Raw genomic sequence first — 19,769 nt, 5'->3', positions numbered from 1 at the left:
TTGTAATTTAATAAATAAATTCAAATCTACACAATCCCAAATTGCAGTTAAATATATGGCTTAGCCTATTGTAGTGTGTATACTGTAATACAAATCATACTGTAGTGTCAAATTATTGAAACAGTGCTCACATTCGGAACAGGATCTAATACTGTACTCTCTAGCAAAAGTTTTACTGAACAGGTAGTGTAGTATTTCAAAATGCTGTTTTGGCGTTCCATATTTTACAAAACTTGTGATCGATCTCCAAACTCGCGCGACAAAAGCGAAAACAAAACAAAACTTTTTCAGTTGAAAGAAATCGCTTAAATAATGTAAAACTAAATTGAACATTCGCAAATGGTTAGTGTTACTTTTAATGTTCAGCAGTAAGTCATGAATATTGTTATTTACTGTGCCGTAGTCTTTGTATCAGGCCTAAGCCTAGGCCTAGCCCTGTCGACAGCAGAAGCGAAGGACAATGTTGAAGGACCAGGCCCAGGTAAGATCGAGATCAATGAATCATAAATCTGATTAAGCTAGGCCTAATTAGGCCTAGGCACATATCATGTAGGAGGATTGAGGATTTGTCAACTGTGACTAAACTAATTCAAAGCCATGACCTCCCATATCACAAGAAGTGCGAGTGTTATCAGCAATGAATAAATACTTTTATTGTAACATAAATAAAATAACTGGTTTTAATTTCTTACGCGCACACAATTTTATTTTTAAACAACAAGTGGGTTCAAATTGTACAAAATGGTACAAAACGTGCACAGTGAAGCAGAACCATACCAGGATAGTATTTCTTAGAAATTTTAAAATATTAAAAAATATGTACAGTACAGTATTTATACATTAATATGGAAAAATTTATTGTTTAATATTTCATTCACCAGTTATTGAACGTGCAACAATAATTTTAACAAATAATGGACCAGGCTTAGTTGGATCAACTGTAACATGCTTTGCTCGACTGGTAGATGATGATGGTAACGATTTAGGAGCTGGTGAATATGTTTACATCTGGACAGACTATGATGAACATCCTTCCACTGATGCATCAAACGCAACAACTTCAAATTATACACAATCATATTTGAAGGCAGAAAAACGTACTGTGGAAGTTTCTGTAACAAATAAACAGAATAGTTTATTTTATGCAACAAATAAAACATTCTTTAATGTTACAGGTAATTAGCATACAGTACCTTAATGTTATTTCTTTCGCCGTGGTTAGGATTCCGGCACCGGAACTCAACTGCCAACCGTTAGGGAATCCGACACGCTATTGCGCATGCCCAGAGCGCCGGTAATCGGTGACTCAACAGCGATGGATCATTTCATAGCTCCGCCACGGCGAACTAGCGTAGATGCCGACTAATAACGGGATCCACTAATAGTAAATACTAGGCTGGGCCAAAGAATATATATCACAAGAATGAGTATTCCGCGATTTTTGCATGAGAAATTTGTAACAGAGAGCTCCAGTGAGTGATGCCCGCCCTCATAAGGGCGGATGTATACATACTAAATAAGACTTGATTTAATAGATATTATACATGTCACATTAAATAGAATTATGATAATAGTTTTTGCAATTGTAAACTATTTTATAATACATATTTATTAACAAACTAGTGTACATTCACTTTTACAGACAATTATTTACTAACATGCTAAGTTAGTTCACAAAAAAGGCCTAACACAGCAACACCAAAAATCAATGAATCGTTACTCAGCACGGCCTATTCTTTACCATTGCCGTGTACTACTCTACGCCCGGTAATTTAAGTATTGTTTTTATGATATAAATTAGTATAAAATACATGTTATTAATAGGACAAAATGTTAAATGTTATTAACATTTATTTGTTTTACCATAAACAAGTTAAATATAGGAATATTATTAAACAATCCTTCGTGAAAACGCGTAAACACCAACACGCCCGGTCACGCTATCGTAGCGCCCGGTTGATAAAGCAAACTGTTTATACGGCAGTTTTTACTAAATAAATTGCATAAAACGAACAATTAAATATCCAAATAGTATTTAACATGATGTTGGCATGTAGTTGATAACATTTTTTATCATGAAAATACTACCGGTGGTCTAGCCTTTGATTATTGAAACCGTCACAAAAAGTTGTATACATCCCAGATACATCCACACTTATGGCGGCGCCCTACCACATGGACAATATTACTGTTACAGGGAAAATCGCCGATTACTCATTCTTGTGATATATATTCTTTGGCTAGGCCTACCAGCTAGACGTGACCAGTGGGCCTATTTATTTTGTAATTAAAAAGTGGTTGCTTCATTCATATATAAACTTCATATAGGGCCTAATTATGAATTATATAATTACATGAGTTGACTAGTTTTATGATTTTTCAAGTACAAAATAAAAGATTTCATATAACGCATTATAACTGTACATAACATGCAATCACAAGTTAATTTATTGACGGCAGCCACCGCGTGGATGTGAAAAAAACTGTTCGGGAAGTCGGGGTCGCAACGCTAAATACAGCATTACGATTCTTACGGTAGATAGATATACCAATTATTATTAATATCATAATAATTATTTTAACGCGTGGCGCCTGGCGTATTCGTATTTTAATTATTAATTCATGTATGGCCTAGGCCAAGTTTAATCCATCGCTCTCTCGCTCGCGCAACGACTAACTAGGCTACAGTAAATCCTAACACTCCGACTCTCAGCCCTCAGCAGTGGTAGTGTGGTGTGCAGTGTGGCACAAGCTATAATTATTCACTTCCCAGAGCTCTAAACATGCGCAATAGCGTGTGGTGGGCAGTTGAGTTCCGGTGCCGGAATCCTAACCACGGCGTTCTTTTGTATGTGTTTAGTTTAAACATTTTAAATGCAAATTATTTCTTCTCTACTTTCTGGCCCTGAGTTTTTAAGACCTAGGTATCCATCTGTAGAAAACACCCCGGTTGTCTAATTGTCTTTCCAAGTAATTATGTAAAACACAGTACAGTAAATTAAGATTACCATGGTTCATTTTCATTGTGCAATTTGTAAGAGGTTCACTCTCATTGTAATTACCTTTGTTGTTCTTAAGGATTTAGCTGCCATTAACCTAATAAGGTAATAATAGTTTGTCAGAAAGAGAGGAGCTTTGTTTCTTTTGTATTTAGACTTTTGTGCTCAAAAAAGGATTTAATAGCTTGACCAAAATCAGATTGACCAAAATCAGCTTTACTTTTATAAAAGTCATATCTTACAACTGAAAGCAAAAAGTTGTTTTTATTTAGTTGTTATGCACATTTTTTTTTATTACTTTGACTTTCGGTTTTTATCTAGCCAGTTACAGTATGAAAATAAAATAAAATCCAAATATTTCGTTATTCATCTACTGTACTAACTGTACATTACAATTGTATGAACTGAAAAACATAGCACCTTAAACTAGGCCAATAAACACTTACACAAATGAATAACATAGCACCTTAAACTAGGCCAATAAACACTTATACAAATGAATAACATAGCACCTTAAACTAGGCCAATAAACACTTATACAAATGAATAAGTTTAGAAAGGTAACTCCTAGACATCTTCAAAAAGTTTCTTGAAAATGATCAAATAATTTTTTTAAATCAGATTCTCAACATGTGTCTCTTTATTTGGAGTTGCTCATATTATACTAGGGCTTAGGTAGTTGCTCATATTATACTAGGGCTTAGGTAGTTGCTCATATTATACTAGGGCTTAGGTAAGTTGCTCATATTATACTAGGGCTTAGGTAGTTGCTCATATTATACTAGGGCTTAGGTAAGTTGATTTGTTTTGGCCTCGACAATCTTAAATATTAACCATGTGAATTCTTTTTCAGAGCATTTGACTGGTAGCTTGGAATTTTCACAAGGAAATAATTCTACAAATTTGAATAAAAACATTTTTGAAACAAATCAATCTTTAGAAATTGTAGCAAATGTTTATGATCCTTCTGGGTACCTTGAAAACGCTGATATTGTATATGAATGGAACATTGCAGACGTCTATCAACTAACTACTTTTAATCAGGTAAATTGATCAGCATTTTAAAATGAATTTTTTTCCTAAATAATTACAAAGTCAGAAAAGTGCCAATGAAAGGAGAGGCTACAGAAATGTGAATTAATTTTTTTTTTATAATTTGATCATCATAATAATATAAAAAAACCAAAATGGACTATTAATTTCTTATAATCTATTGATTGTCCTTTTTTGGCTGTTACCCTTGTGTGTGTTGGTCCTCACAACTTTGCTAGCCGCAGCCCATAACTTTCTGCCAAACAGCAGAATAATGCCACTATGTTTTCTATATCGCTATTACAATTTCATTCATTTTCTACAGCCAGATATTGTATACAACTTCACCATGCCATTACAGTATGATGTTGGTGTCAATATTACAGCATTTGTACCAGGGTTAGAATTTTATTCTAAAAAAATAGGATATTTTACATCTTTGATAGATTTAAAAGGTAAGCTTTGTAATGTTGGTCTTGTGCTAGAATCTTTTACTTTCATCAGAGTGCTTAAGCTACTACACTACAATCTGTGTTCATCGGAGTACTTAAGCTACTAAACTACAATCAGTGTTCATCAGAGTACTTAAGCTACTAAACTACAATCAGTGTTCATCAGAGTACTTAAGCTACTAAACTACAATCAGTGTTCATCAGAGTACTTAAGCTACTAAACTACAATCAGTGTTCATCAGAGTACTTAAGCTACTACACACTACAATCAGTGTTCATCAGAGTACTTAAGCTACTAAACTACAATCTGTGTTCATCAGAGTACTTAAGCTACTAAACTACAATCTGTGTTCATCAGAGTACTTAAAGGCCGGTGCACACCAAACGTGAAGCCGCGAATTTCGCGTTAAAAAGTGACGCACGCGGCAGGCGACGGACGCTTCCAGTGTGAACGTACAAGCGAACAGTGTACGATAGTCGAATTTCAACTTCAACGCGTTGAAAACGACAGCAGCGAAGGCTTCGCACGCGAATTTTCAAAAGTTGAACCTTGGTCAACTTTTTGAGGCGTCGCGAGCGCGGTTTGCGTTCGTCAACCAATCAGAAGTCAGGAATATCTCTCATCGACGACACCGACGGCAAAAAAATGGTGGCTGACGAGCGAGGTCTTTATGGAAATACTTACCCTTCATGTCTTTACGATAAGGGAAGTAAGTCATACACAGACAGAAACATAAGGATTAATGCATGAAGACAATAATTTCAGACAAACATCTGTGTAGAAGAATGCCAGAAAAACTAGGCCTAAAACGCGTCAGAGATCAATTTGTAAAGTGAGTTGGCAAGCCTTCTATTTCTAGCCTACCTAGGTTTAGGCCATACTAGGGCCTAGCTAGGCCTACCTAGCTAGCCTAGGCTACATATACCCTAGTAGGCTAGGCCAGGCCTAGCCTAGGTTAAGCCTACAAATAAATGAGTACAGTAGCCTACTAGGCTAGGCTAGGTTTAGCCTAGGCCTAGGCTACTTATTATTATTAATTAATATTTATAGGCCTAATATTTAGTTGATTTAGTGTTGTAAGGCTAGGATAGGCCTAGTAGTAATATTAATACATAAATACTGTTGTTTTTGTTTCTTTTAGGTCAATTAGATGAACATTGATAAATTGGATCCTTCAGGCTATTACCAGCGTTTATACAAACTCCACCAATGACCAAGCTAGTAGTTTAAGCGGCCAGTAGGCCTATATTGCCATGGAATTAAGAGCAATTGCTCCTCAAAAACGTGGACTGGCAATTATGAGGCTGACACAGGTTTGTATAGACTTTTTTCAAATGTGTATGTCAGTTGGTGACATACATTGGCCAGAAAAAATGATTTGAGCAATATGCCTTACTATAGCAATTTTTTAATACTTGTTTCATTTTTTTTATAGAAAATGGAAGAGATTAAGGAGGAGTTGGACTGTAACTAGTATTTATTAAGTGGTTATAGAAGGAAAGCTGAACTTAATGTCTTTTTTTAGCAATAGAGAACACATAGAAATATATGTATATGTTTTGTTATACTCCAATACTAAAAAAATAGTCAAATTGGCTGCCAGCTAATGGAATTTTTTTCATTTTATAAGTGAAAACAAAAGTTTGTTGGGATTTTTTTTTCTATGTAAGTGATTAACTTTGTTAAAACTACAAAATGTCCTATTCAAATTTGATTTTAATCATTTTCATTTTTCATGATTCTATGGGACAATACATCTTTAAGTTTAGTGTCATTTTTTGGACAAGATATATTGTCTTCCTGAAAATATAATTTAAAACATTTTCGTTGTGTGTAATACAGTATAACACTTTAGGGTTAGTTATTCACTTTTAACAATAATAATATTTCTTCAATTTTCATTTTTTTTTGGGATGATACATTTTTAATTTATTATTTTGATATTATTTTGCGAAAGTATTCAGGAATAGTAAAAAAGAAAATATGGTTGATATTTAATGATACCTTTAAAAACAATGATTCACTATTTCAATAAGTGTATTTATGTGAAAAAGTCATAAGATAATATACAGTGTAAATATGAGTTAGGGATATTTATTACATTTAATCAAATGAGAAAAAAACTGTATGTTTTGTCATGAATAATATAATATTTAATAATAATTAGAAAATGAATGTGAAAACTTTACATTAATATTAGGCCTATAGTTTATATTTGAAAGTAACAAACCCAGGAAGATTCCCAGTTCGTGTTTATATGAAATGTTTTATATGGTTATAATAACCTCTGTTGAAAGATATTTGTAACACCACTAATAAATACAGTCAGCAGATCACATATGTACGTGTAATCAACATGCAATAAATGCTTTAATTCTTGTAACTGTATTGATATTGGATACATCTTCTTCTGTTCTTGTGATATATACATACAATCATGCACATTTCAGGCTTTGGAAAAGGATAACATTTTCTCACCAAAACCAAACACTGTGATTGGTGTAACCAGGGAAGAGTTAAATTACATTTTAATTTACCTCTTCTCTGGTTAAACTTACATAGGAAATACTTCAGAGTCATCTTCTCTGATTATTTTAAATGTAGCATTGTATTATTGGCCAACCCACTATCTCCTAGGCCTAGCAATCGCGACGAATCAGCACATCGTGACGCGTTTAGTGGGAACCGACAAGAAAAACTAATAGACGCATGACAATTCAACTTTCAAAGCGATCCGTCGAATGACGCGTGACGCATGACGCTTCGCGGCTTCGCGTTCGGTGTGCACCGGCCTTAAGCTACTACACTACAATCAGAGTACTTAAGCTACTACACTACAATCAATGTTACTTTAATGTATAAAAAAAGAAGATACAGTATAAAAATGAGCATTTAAAACAAAAATATATATTATGCAGTTTTTAGCTTTCATGTTTCACTTTCTTCAGTCATACGAAATGTGTACGACTCCAAGTATGCGAGAAAGACATCTAATAGAAACTTAAACAAATGTTGATATTGCAAATCACAGAATACTGGAATAATATGAACTTTGAACTTAGTTTTGTTTGTTAAAGTGTACTCATTTATTCCAGTGTAATCATGAATTAATTGACTAGAATTGAAATTAATTTATGATAAACTGTGTGCGATAATTTGAAATTTATTACAAAAATACAAATATGCCAAGGTGACCTTTGACATTACTTTGCTTTACGTAACAGTGTTGTTATTATGTAATTTATGAATCAATTTTTTTCCTGCAGATAAAATCAGTAATGTTTTAATAAGTGGTAGTTTCAAAGTTTCAGAAGGAGAGACTCACAATTACACGGTTACATGGGAAGGAAGGTAAGCAAAATAAAACTCTACTATTCGGTGGTGATCATTTATTTTTTTTCCTCATAATTTCCAAATGGTTTAGACATTGTTCATTCATGTTTATTTGTATTGTTTATTTGTATTGTTTTGTCATGAAAATGGGTTATTATTACATTCAATATTAGGTAGGTGGTTTACCTTCTTGTCATTCTCAAATCCTGTGTTCGAATCTGTCTAAAATAGTAAAAAAACCACAGTACGTTGTCACCACAGCAGTCATCAGTCATGTTGTTGAACACTTTTTTGTTTTTCTAGTCTTCCTGCTTATCTATGTAGTCGTTTGCATTCTAACTCAACATGTGAGGGCGCTACAGATGAATGCAATCCAGTAATGCAATATAATCATTCAGCAACCATTGAGTTCCGCTTCAATGACTCGGGGACACACTGTCTGAGTGTAAATGTTGCTAATGATGTTAGCAACTTTAATGTAGCTACTAACATCAAAGTCAAGCAAGGTAAGTCCATTGTCTTTTGTTATGTAAGTCTTGCTTAAGTTTATGCTATGTGGCACTGGTCAAAAAAGGAATTAAAATTACAATTATTTAAATCTTTGTCCAAGGCTACTGCGACTAGAGCTAATTTCCTAGAATTTATAGTCTAAAGTGCATTCCAGTGTTTATCACAGTGGATAGGGTAAAGCAATTGATGTCCATTGTCTAGTATTACAGTGGATAGGGTAAATAAATTGTTATAGATGCCCAAAGTCTAGTATTACAGTAGATTGATAACCAAACTACACCTGAACCTATAAGTTACCTTAGCAAATTAGAACGCTACCTACCTGCACTGATTTGATGAGGTTTTTTTTTAGAATTGATTGTACTGCATGTCCTTCAAGAGTAAAAATATACTGGACTCTTTTACTCCAAAACTCAAAATATGAACATTTTTTTTATTTATCCACAGTATTACCACATCAAAAAGCGATAGCTATCACAGTAGGTATTGTGTTTGGCGTCTTTGCCTGCTTTATATCAATTCTTCTCGTGGCTCAGCAGGTCAAAAGGTCGCGAAGGAGGCACGTTGAGGTCGCAAACTTTGATTTTCAAGAAGAAAACCATAACAAAACGTTTAAAAAATTTGCAAAAAACGTTAAAAATACTTATAAACTTGTATCCAAAAAAGTAGCAAAAGATGGAAAAGAGAAAGCAGAATATAAGCCTTTGATTTCAATGTGAGAAATTTAAAAGTTATTTTTAATAAAACCGGACTAGCTCTTAGATTGACGACTTTCGGGTAGTCCAAGATGGTCACTGATCACTGCTATAGTAACAATCCTGTTTCTTCAGCTTGACTAAATGTGATGCTAGCTAGTCCATCGGTGGACAGAAAAAAACAAAAAACAAGTAATATTTTTTTAATGTCATGTGGGTTTAATTGTGTGACGTTTAAATATTTGCGCGCATCAACTTGTTATGTACATACAACATTTTTAAACACAACTTTTTAAAACTACTAACTTACTGCACTAAGGTTCAATGTAGCATACATTACATTTTAGTAAACATTCATGTCATGTTATGTTTTAATATTGTAAACATTCATGTCATGTTAATGTTTTAATATTGTTTCCAAATGGTTACAAAGTTTCGGTTTACTAAATTATAAAATCAAACTAAGGTACACTAAAATTTACAAAAAAATAAATGAGCGAATAAGAATTCCAAAGAAATAATAGATTATATTCATACACTATATTTTGCAAGAGTTTAGTTGGCAGGATGTAAATATTATGCAATAAGTCCAGCAAGAATGTAATGTTTAGTCTAGAGGTACGAATTGAGTGAGTGATGAAACATTTGATGGTGTATCAATGATATTAGTATGCGTTGTGAGAAAGCAAGTAGTTCATATTTAATCGTCACAAAATGCATGTTGTATTAGTATAGCAAAACATGCATTTTACTTGTTAGTATAGGATATGTGCGTCTCGCAAAACATGCATTTTACTTGTTAGTATAGGATATGTGCGTCTCGCAAAACATGCATTTTACTTGTTAGTATAGGATATGTGCGTCTCGCAAAACATGCATTTTACTTTTTAGTATAGGATGTGCGATTCTCACAAAAGATGCATTTTACATGTTAATATAGGTTGTGAGAATCTCGCAAAAATGTGATTTTCTTGTTAGTATAGGATGTGTAAAGTATTATCTAATACAGTATTTTTGTGCAAGTACAGGTAAACATTATCAAATAACCCTTATTTAAAGGGTTCTATGCAAATTTCTTATAAATACAACAGGTATCATGTATCATGTATAAATATGAAAATATAAATGCTTCACTTGAGGAAAAAAAAGCTATTTTTCATAATAAAAATATTTGGTTATGTTTCTTCGTTGACATGACAGTACTATTTATAAACTCTGTAATAATCAAGAAAGGTTCAGGATAAAGTAGAATTATATACACATTTTTGTGCAATAATTGATAATTATTAAGTACTGTACATTAATAAATATGCCACACACACATCGCTGCACTCAACATATATCATTATCTTGTAGTGCCATATTTTATTGTAGCGGTTTAGTATTTAAAATTATATATTGCATGCTTGGTTGAACAAGATGACAATGCGGCACCAAAGATTACATATGCACATACAGACTACTGCATTTATTTCAACAGTTATTTGAGAATTACAATAAATGTTTTTTCTTTATCCTTATGTATTTACATAAACTATTATGTATATCTGATATTTAAACAAATAATGTATATTTGAATATTATTTTAAAGAGTATGGTTGCTTACAATAAATGTAAACATTTGTTGAAATGTTGTTTTGTATATGAATTGAAAAAAAAAACCTTAAAATAATTAGATCAATTTAAAGCTATGTTTACACTCTTATCTTAGTCTATCGGAGTTATATTGCCGTTCAGCTTGTTGAAATGCAATCAGTTAAACCTCTGTTATACAGTATGATTGGATAAGAAGTGTTGTTATATTCTGAAACCTATCAGTTATATCAGAGGTAAATCTGAGCTATAAAAGTGTCAACTGGTCACAGGCGCTGATGTAACTCGGATCAGCTTAAGCTTGCATAAGAGTTCACACTAGTAAGTGTGAACACACATAACATTCGTAAGGATCATTGGATTGTCTGAAAATAATGTTTCATGACTAGTTTGTAGATATCAAATGCAAACAATTGCATGCTTTAACCTAGGCTTCATTGTAGCATCTAAATAGCACCCTATATTTACCCAATAGTGTACACCCTGCATCCTATACCTATCTGATCGGCCCACCCAATAGTGTACAGCCTGCATCCTATACCTATCTGATCACCCCACCCAATAGTGTACACCCTGCATCCTATACCTATCTGATCGGCCCAACAATATACAAGAATATATACAATATCAATTATAATTATGCATAAAATATACATACAATACTTTGTTTCTTATGCAATATTATCTTTATATTTAAAATATGAAAAACGCGTCGTTATCGCTTTCTATTATTAGTTTAAACATTAAAAAAATTGCACCTTAAATTTATATTTGGTATTAGCTTGCATAGTAATTGACAATTTCTTTTTCATTTCATTTACGTAAAACATTTGTATCAACATTTATAATTAAATAGCATCTTGTTGGTGTTATTTGCATTATAAAACTTTTATGAATTAACATTAGATTAGAATGAATTGCGTGAAATTACTGCACATCACCCAGTACCAACATTTACTGGTCTACCACCTGTAGCCATCCTCATCACCCAGTACCAACATTTACTGGTCTACCACCTGTAGCCATCCTCAGCCACAGTTTTTGTTGTTTTCTCTCAGCTTTTAAGACTTCATTTTCCCTGTGTTGTTTTTGCAGTCCAGTAACATAAGTTAAATAATCATTAGTTTGCGCTCTGGTTCTGATTTTAAAATTTCCACCAACTGCGAGTGGGTCCGTAACTGTGGAGTCGGGGGCATTGAGGTACGGCGGCTTTACTTTCCGCGCGGCCTTGCTTTCCCCAATAAACATCGGGATAGGGTCAATATCTGCAGTTGAAGACGTCTTGTAGCCATGGTATTTTTTCTGTTTTGGAACTTCTTTTTGTGGCAGATTGCTGAAGTGAGCGGTTTGTCTCAGGACCGGTCCAGCACTGCTTGATCTTAACGCTTTGTGTTTGGTGATGTCCGCCATTCTGATTGTTTCTGCTGTATTTGGTCGAATCACTTGTACTTCTGGAATGCTCGTCTTTACGTTCTTTGGATGTATACTTTCAAATGGCAGTTTATCAGCAGGAACTGACTGTATTTTTGTTATTAAAACATCTTTTTCCTTGACTCTATCTGTTTGTTTTGTGAGGAAAGCTCTACGTATAACTGACCTTGTTTTAGGCAGGTCACTTATGCCAACTACTCGCACACCACAGTCAATCTCCTTGGCATTGTGGGTAGTATTCCGCACAAGTTCATTGTTTTGTTTTGAGCTTTCGATAGAATTGACAGTTAATAACAATTGGTCTTGAGGTGTTTCTCGTCCCATTGTTCGTAGTTTTGAACGATACAAAGCTTTGCTTTCAGAATATGATAAATATGAATCTGGTCTAAAGGTCACCCCCACTGGGGCACTTTGTACTCTCTTTGCAGACTGCATTTTGTTTCGTTTTATTTGATCTATGTTAGATAAAGCGGTACGAGGCCTTGTGGACATATTCTTGAGAATACCTGTTGGACTATGCAAGTCATTGCGGGTATTCGACCTCGACATTCCTGTGGGTGGCCGTGAAACAGGACTGGTATTCGCTATCGACATCCCAGTAGGAGGCCGAGATACAAACGACAATCCTGTCGGAGGTCGTGACACAATTGACATACCTGTAGGAGGGCGCAATATTTTTTGATTGCTGCATCTAGACATGCCGAGATTAGATTTGAATGAGTTGTGTGTTAAGGCCACACTTTGAGGCCTTGAAACATTTCCCTTGTGAACAGCCGTTCCAGGCCTTGACTCCGAAGCCTGTGTATTGTGATAAACGCTGCCTGTTAGACTTTGCGTCAGACTGACCTCCTTTACAACCTTCTGTACGAACTCTGCCCTCTTCCGGTTGTTTGCACTCAACCCTCGTGTACTGTGAGGCAAACTTTGAGCCCTGGATCTATTCAAACTGGCATGCTTAATCTGTGGATCTGATTGGCTATGTTTTAAAACCTTGGGATTGGCTGATTGTGCCCGTTCACTGCGCTGAGCACGAACGTAAGAATATGAGTGGTGCCGTAATGGTGCGTCTTTGTAATGGTTTTTATACCGAAGTAATTCAATTTTTTCTTCTAATTGGTCATAATCCCATTTCACTTCTTCAAAGTTTAGGATTAACAAATTGTTGATGGTATTTAGCACCAGTCTATAAATTGAAGAGAATAATATTAGTGAAACATTTTCCTCTAGTTTCGATTAGTATATTGATATGTACTGGTAATAATATACAAATACTGATATGTACTGGTTTACAATCAACGAATTACATAATAATATACAAATACTGATATGTACTGGTTTACAATCAACGAATTACATAATAATTAGTATCATCATCATGCTAGCATATTAGTATCATCATCATGCTAGCATATTAGTATCATCATCATGCTAGCATATTAGTATCATCATGCTAGCATATTAGTATCATCATCATGCTAGCATATTAGTATCATCATCATGCTAGCATATTAGTATCATCATCATGCTAGCATATTATTAGTATCATCATCATGCTAGCATATTAGTATCATCATCATGCTAGCATATTAGTATCATCATCATGCTAGCATATTAGTATCATCATCATGCTAGCATATTAGTATCATCATCATGCTAGCATATTAGTATCATCATCATGCTAGCATATTAGTATCATCATCATGCTAGCATATTAGTATAGAATGTGCATCTGAAGTCTGTTGGGTATTTATTTAATTTATAGTGAATTTTAAGATGTAGATAGAGTTTACCTTTCATTGCATGCACATATGCTAAGGATAGGATCTGATCGACTGTTACCACGTAAAACTCGCAGGCACTCAGCCTTTAGTATATTCCAGATTCGTAATTTTCCATCCTCGCAACCTGTTACTAAACGTAGGTACGAGATGTTGAGACACAGAACACCTCTGAAAGTAAAAACAATGGTTTTCATAATATAAAAATGTACGCAATGATATTGTGAGGGCATGGGGCGCAGTGTGTTGGATGTTGAATTACTGATCGTGGATCATTGCTTGTATCCTTAGGCAAGATTATTCTGCAATAGTGTTTTCCAATTAGAAAAAAATATGTAGGATCAAAACTTACAGTGGATGTCGCATTGAGCTAATTGCCTTTTTGTGGTTACCAATGGCGCTCCAAACAAATGCGTACCCATCGCTGCCTCCGGTAGCTATGTGCCATTTATCTATCTCTATTGTCCGGATTGGTCCAGTGTGCGCCAATGGTCCGTCTAAGCGCTGAAATAAACAGTCATACAGTAGATATTGTTAAGATAACACATTTTTTTAATCCAAAAAAAGAGCGTTAGGCCTACATTTCATGATAATTCAAGTTGCAGGACATCAGTATGTGATAAGTTGATTTTGTTAAATTCTAGTATTTAAATTTCCTGTCTCAGAATAACAATAGTTATCATAATAGTTAATCATCAGATTGCCTGGAAACATCAATGTGTACCTTGATTAAACATGCATCTTTAATAGACCACACTTTGACCTTTCCCCCTTGACATCCGCTGACAACCCGATCACCATATATTGACACAGCTTGTATTCGACACCGATGTTTGAATGTCCGTAGACACTTTCCAGAGTTTAAGTTCCAAACTTAAAATAAAGCACAATTTTTCATGGTTTGATAAATTTGTTATCTAGTACAAGGACCATTGGCCTTAGTTAACAATTCAAACTGAGGATAAGAGAAACACAATAGAAACATTCTCTTATCTTAAGTGAATACCACTTGAGGGAAATACATATTAACTTAAAATATGTGAAATACTTACCACCAGACCGGATCTAGTTTTTAGGCAATACACTCTTTATTTACCTTTGACTTCATTATCTTTTCCTCCGGACACTATGAAATCTTCAAACATATCCAAACAGGTAATGGTTCCCTGATGTCCATGGAATATCTTGATTGGACGGCCTGATGTTAGATCCCAACATCTAACAATTAACACAAAACCAATTCTAGTACAGAAGCTATTGAAATACTAGCTGTATACAATACTTTACCACAAGTCAACTATTTACCTCACATCAGTGAACAAGTTAAAGACCTATTCCCTACAATTTGTTATGTTTTGTAAAAATAATGCATAAATTACTTTAAAAACATCAAACCAGGTCATTCCCTTGTTTTAAATGAACGTTTTATGGTAAATTATGATAACAAGACAATGCACTACAGTACCCAAGTAGTCCTCTCCCGGGTCTTTAGGCCTGGCCTAGCTAGGCTTAGGAATGGAAGTTTCTTCTCACCTTATACTGGTATCATAACTACCACTGAGTACAAAGTCCCTACTTTCATCAATGTATACGCATCGGACAGATCCAGCATGGCCGGTCATAACAGGACCGTACGGTTTCCCCGTGGCTACATCAATAAATTTGATGTGCCGATCAAATGAACCAATTGCAGCCAGTTTGCCATGGTTGTAGTTAACCACTCGATTGAAATCATACCTATGAATTAATATATATGTGATTTTTAGCCATTCCAATAATTGATGCTCAAAATTAGTCTAATTTATTTACTGTGTTGATTTCTCATCTTTGTGTATTTTTATATTTACTTTTTTTTGTCAGCTGATTATATTGCAATCATACAATTATTGATATGTATTGATCATGTTATGTTAGCGTAACCATCAACCATTTTTATCATAATCACGATATTAATATTGCCATAATACTACTCATGTATTGCCATCAAATAAAGCTTGACATTATTTATTTCATTCCTCTACTATCTATTCTATATTCCTTATTTTCATCTTTAGTATCATTTCAATTTTCAAATAATAAACATACTGATCTGATAGCACCATAACATTATATCCACCACAATACACATTTCGTTCTTCCATTGGGATCTCATCAGTAACAATCCCACTGTAGCTCATCTCCATATTAATCTCATTCCGATGGTGAGCTACTGTAGGCGGTACATCCGAAGGAAGCGGGTCTTCAGTGTCCGGAATAAGCTGCGGTATCGGAACTGTAATGTGCTTAGCATATACTGGATTCCCTCCTTGAGCTGATGAACCCTATGGAATGGAAATTTTTCATGAATTAAGTTTTTCTTTCTCAATTGAGCAAGTTTAAAGGTCTGGCAATGTAATAATCAGGTAAGAATATTTATTATTATTACAGTCTTGATTTAAGCAAATTGCAAATATTTAACAAATATGGGAAGTATTTAAAGCTTTAATATTATACCTGCATTAACATAACATCTTCTATTAGTTCTTGGTGTACAATTCTTTCATCTTGGACTTCTTTCGCAAAAACGTGCCACGCCGTAGACACACGGGTACACTGTGCTAACGAAGCATGATCCAAGAAATTTAAAATATACTTTGAAATAAACACTGGCAAATCACGAATAAAATCGCGTCTTTTGGCGACTCCACTTGTGGCTCTCTTCGACATTGGCATGATGCTGGTGGTTGGATCAATGGAAGATTCTGACATTAGTGAAACCTCGTCAAAATCATCATCGTAGTCCTCGACAAGAACATGGTCTGGTTCTAAGTTTTCGGTGGCTAGATGGTTTGTAATCGGTTCATAGTATGCCGGTTTAGTTAGACTAAGTAGCTCATGCTCAGGGTACTTGTAAGAATCGTAGGAATACACTGTAGACACTAAGGATTCAATGTCGTCATGTTCTAAAAATATAAATACAGAATATTTTAAGCAATTTTTTGTACACACTTATATTTAACAATAGCGTCATTATGTTTTGAAAATTAAAAAAATAGTTTGCAATAAAATTGTTTTAGTACAGTAGGTAGGTAGATAATTATTCTATTTTGTTGATAGTTTGACTTGATATTGATAACTTTAGGATTGTTTTAGATCTTTATTATTTTCACTTGTTTTGAGGACGAAATAAAGTTATCTTATCTTCAGGTAAAAAGTGATATGCAGTTTCGAAGCAGAATATCAACCTAAATCTAAGAAGATATACGCTTGGCTTATTTTCTGGTGATATTAATTTCCAGCTTTTCACCTGCTAGACACACGGTGATCAGATGTCTGCTATTGTTGCCAATCAATGCGCAACAAAGAACAAGTAAATTGATAGTAGGATTGTTGAGTCTATGATAATATACCAGTGATAATATACCAGTGATAATATACCAGTGGAAATCCTGTACAGTTTACTTTATCATTCACTTTTATGCATAATAATATCAGACCCAGGACTTTTAATGGGGAACAGTGCTAATATACTTTATAATAAAGTCTGTTGAAAATAGATAAAAAAGTAGTTATAATTTTATTTTAACTGTTAAAAAAAACATAAGTACAATAAAAAGACAATAAAATGACTGATGACTCAGTAATCGAATGTAGTAAAGCCCCTAATCTGCCCCTCACTATAAATCATCAAGTTATTATCATTCCTAATGATGTACAAATAAAGATCAAAATGCTGAATGAATCATTATATTATTACCCATTTATAAGGATAACAGAAATCTGAAAATATAGAAGGTCATGGAGCTTTTTCATTTAGGTAGTAAAGTGATTACCATTTAATTACAGGTTGCGATGTACCTTATTGATTTCTGTTTAGCTGCTATGCAGGTCATTAATCCTTTAAATTATAAAGGAAATTTAGGACGGAAACTTAGATTTAGAAATATTAGATTACTTTGTGTTGCCATGACAACCTACAATCAAGGACCAACTTGGTGCTTGTAATTTATGTTTTTAAAAGTTAGAAATATTGTTTTATGCAAGGTAGCATTTTTTTGGTATGACTCACAGTGAAAGAATTCCAACTGAACATTTGTATAGTCAACAAGTGAGATTTGAAAATGGTTTTTTTTTAAGCATATCAAGTCAATTTTGAACCAACAAAAATAAAAAATACAGGAGCAATAAAAAGATCCTCAAATAAATTAAAATACTAATTAAGTATTCAGTACACGTCCATGGTTAAATTAAAGATTAAATTACGACTCCATGGAAACTTAACCCGCAACACAAAAGAATTTTAATTCTTTTGTGTTGCGGGTTAATTGGTTCATCCTGAATATATTGTGTTTATTGCTATTTTTTTTTTTATAAGAATTAAAACTAAAAAAAAAATAATAGAACAAAATTACAAACCATTCATTTTTCGTTTTTCTTCTACTTTCTGTTCATTTGCGAGCATGACACGTGCTAATGTCGCCGTCTTGTACAGTAGGTCTCCGTTACAGCTCTGTAGAACTCCAAGCATATAGTTAGCTTTGCTCCAATACCCTGCCTCTATAAACCAATCCCATAACTCCTGCATCGCATCTTCAATATCTGATTTCTGTAATGCACGTTCGGATGAAAACTCTGCGAAATCTCCAATTATACTAGGATTCGTTCTTGACCGTGCATACGTATAATCTTTACAGAGAAGCGGTTTTAGAAGGTTAACGATGTAACGTAAAAGGTCCGCACTGTGAGATCGTTGAACCATGCCGAGGAGGAACTTCTGTCGTGTCGTTTCTCCAGCACGTAGGAACCATTCTTTGGTTTGGATGAGTTTAGAACCGAGTTGACATGAGTCGCAGTTACCACATGTTGTTGCAACCTGGCTATGGACGCATCGTAGGTCTGGGGCTTTCCCGATGTTAAGTTCATATTGGATTGTGTTTTGTGGTGGGTGTCTCATTTTCAAATAATAATATCAATCATATCATGCCATCTTCTTAAACAACGTACTGAAAAAATATATCAATTAGTTAATTTACAATTAGGCCTACCTTTTTTTTAAAGAAATTAAATCTTACTTACAGTACTTTACAAAAAATAAACTTTATTTTTTACTTTAAAAAAATTTTAAAAAATTAATAACTAAAAATTTCGATAAAAACGTAACATTTTATTATAATATTTACGTGTTAGATATTGGTTTTCCTGAAGTTGAAAATGTATGTAGGTCTATAGTGATTCATTTTTCAATGTTGTATTGTAAAGAGTCCTACTAGCCTATAATATTAAAATATTTATTAATAATTACTTTAGAAACAAAAACAAAATTTAAATCTCCCTTCCTTGTCCTCTGAAGTTGACAATTTTAAACTTTAAAAAAATTCTTTTATTAAAATAAAAGTGTATTTTTTCTAAATAAGTTATTTATTTGGCATAACCTATAAACATAAACTGAATGGAATTACCCAGCCAATCTGGGCGCCGCCAATCTGATCAACTAGGCCGATTTTATTTTCATTTTAAAAATCTGGTTTGTAATTTCTTTTCTTAATTATATTATAGCAGGTCCTTCCTTCTCTAGCTGGTGGCTGCTGGTTGTGGTGCTGGGCCGCCGGGCGGCTAATAAAAGTCCCATCCATGCCCATGGCCATCATGGAGGTTTATTTTATACCTCCATATGGCCATTAATTAACCCCGACCCGCGCGCTGTGCCGACGGGAATCTACCCGGGCCGCATGAACTAACTAAAAATTGAAGTTTAATTATTTCATCAGAATTACAGAGATTACTAATTCATTCAAACTTACTTACTTTCCCAAGTTATCTTTTCATGAATGAGGTGTTTAAAACAAAAACAATAATCTTCGTCTTGTCGCTCTGATTGACTTCAGACCGCTTGTGTTTCCATGCAACAAGATAATTGATTGAATCAACAGAGGGCGGTATGTTAAAACTTTTTGCCATATATAGGA

At 34.0% G+C, this 19,769-nt stretch overlaps 2 protein-coding genes across 4 annotated transcripts; one reads left to right on the top strand and one right to left on the bottom strand.

Annotated features, from left to right (window-relative positions):
- Positions 1-243: 243 nt before the first annotated feature.
- Positions 244-10,420, top strand: LOC140051835 (transmembrane protein 130-like). Its single transcript, XM_072097160.1, has 7 exons — positions 244-481; positions 882-1,175; positions 3,853-4,043; positions 4,357-4,486; positions 7,751-7,835; positions 8,121-8,323; positions 8,775-10,420. The coding sequence occupies exons 1-7, from the start codon at positions 376-378 to the stop codon at positions 9,044-9,046; spliced, it is 1,281 nt and encodes a 426-aa protein (XP_071953261.1). The 5' UTR covers positions 244-375; the 3' UTR covers positions 9,047-10,420.
- Positions 10,421-10,736: 316 nt separating this feature from the next.
- Positions 10,737-19,704, bottom strand: LOC140051815 (F-box and WD repeat domain containing protein 10B-like). 3 transcript variants are annotated; one of them, XR_011845555.1, is made up of 11 exons: positions 19,609-19,704; positions 18,220-18,806; positions 16,318-16,766; positions 15,910-16,145; positions 15,358-15,561; positions 14,921-15,042; positions 14,549-14,697; positions 14,177-14,328; positions 13,837-13,995; positions 11,157-13,229; positions 10,737-11,111 (listed from the first exon to the last, which is right to left on the bottom strand). XR_011845555.1 is itself a non-coding variant. In XM_072097144.1 (11 exons), the coding sequence occupies exons 2-11, from the start codon at positions 18,755-18,757 to the stop codon at positions 11,553-11,555; spliced, it is 3,639 nt and encodes a 1,212-aa protein (XP_071953245.1). In that variant the 5' UTR covers positions 18,758-18,806; positions 19,609-19,704; the 3' UTR covers positions 10,737-11,552. The 3 variants fall into 3 exon arrangements, 2 of the variants coding, with proteins under 2 accessions (XP_071953245.1, XP_071953237.1); XM_072097144.1 differs by having other exon boundaries at positions 10,737-11,584; positions 11,632-13,229; XM_072097136.1 differs by having other exon boundaries at positions 10,737-13,229.
- Between the last annotated feature and the right edge of the window lie 65 nt (positions 19,705-19,769).

The sequence above is a fragment of the Antedon mediterranea genome, chromosome 1 (assembly GCF_964355755.1).
Source record: "Antedon mediterranea chromosome 1, ecAntMedi1.1, whole genome shotgun sequence".
NCBI classification, from domain to species: Eukaryota; Metazoa; Echinodermata; class Crinoidea; order Comatulida; family Antedonidae; genus Antedon; species Antedon mediterranea.
This window is presented reverse-complemented; position numbering and strand designations above follow the sequence as displayed.

What these genes read in the sequence shown, in the direction of transcription:
- LOC140051835 (XM_072097160.1), top strand. Translation starts at nt 376, where the DNA reads ATGAATATTGTTATTTACTGTGCCGTAGTCTTTGTATCAGGCCTAAGC. An exon ending in AACTAACTACTTTTAATCAG is followed by an intron (nt 4,044 to 4,356) that starts GTAAATTGATCA and finishes CATTTTCTACAG; the next exon opens with CCAGATATTGTATACAACTT. An exon ending in ACGGTTACATGGGAAGGAAG is followed by an intron (nt 7,836 to 8,120) that starts GTAAGCAAAATA and finishes TTGTTTTTCTAG; the next exon opens with TCTTCCTGCTTATCTATGTA.
- LOC140051815 (XM_072097136.1), bottom strand. Translation starts at nt 18,757, where the DNA reads ATGAGACACCCACCACAAAACACAATCCAATATGAACTTAACATCGGG. An exon ending in GTTATGGTGCTATCAGATCA is followed by an intron (nt 15,562 to 15,909) that starts GTATGTTTATTA and finishes ATTAATTCATAG; the next exon opens with GTATGATTTCAATCGAGTGG. An exon ending in AGTTATGATACCAGTATAAG is followed by an intron (nt 15,043 to 15,357) that starts GTGAGAAGAAAC and finishes GTTAATTGTTAG; the next exon opens with ATGTTGGGATCTAACATCAG.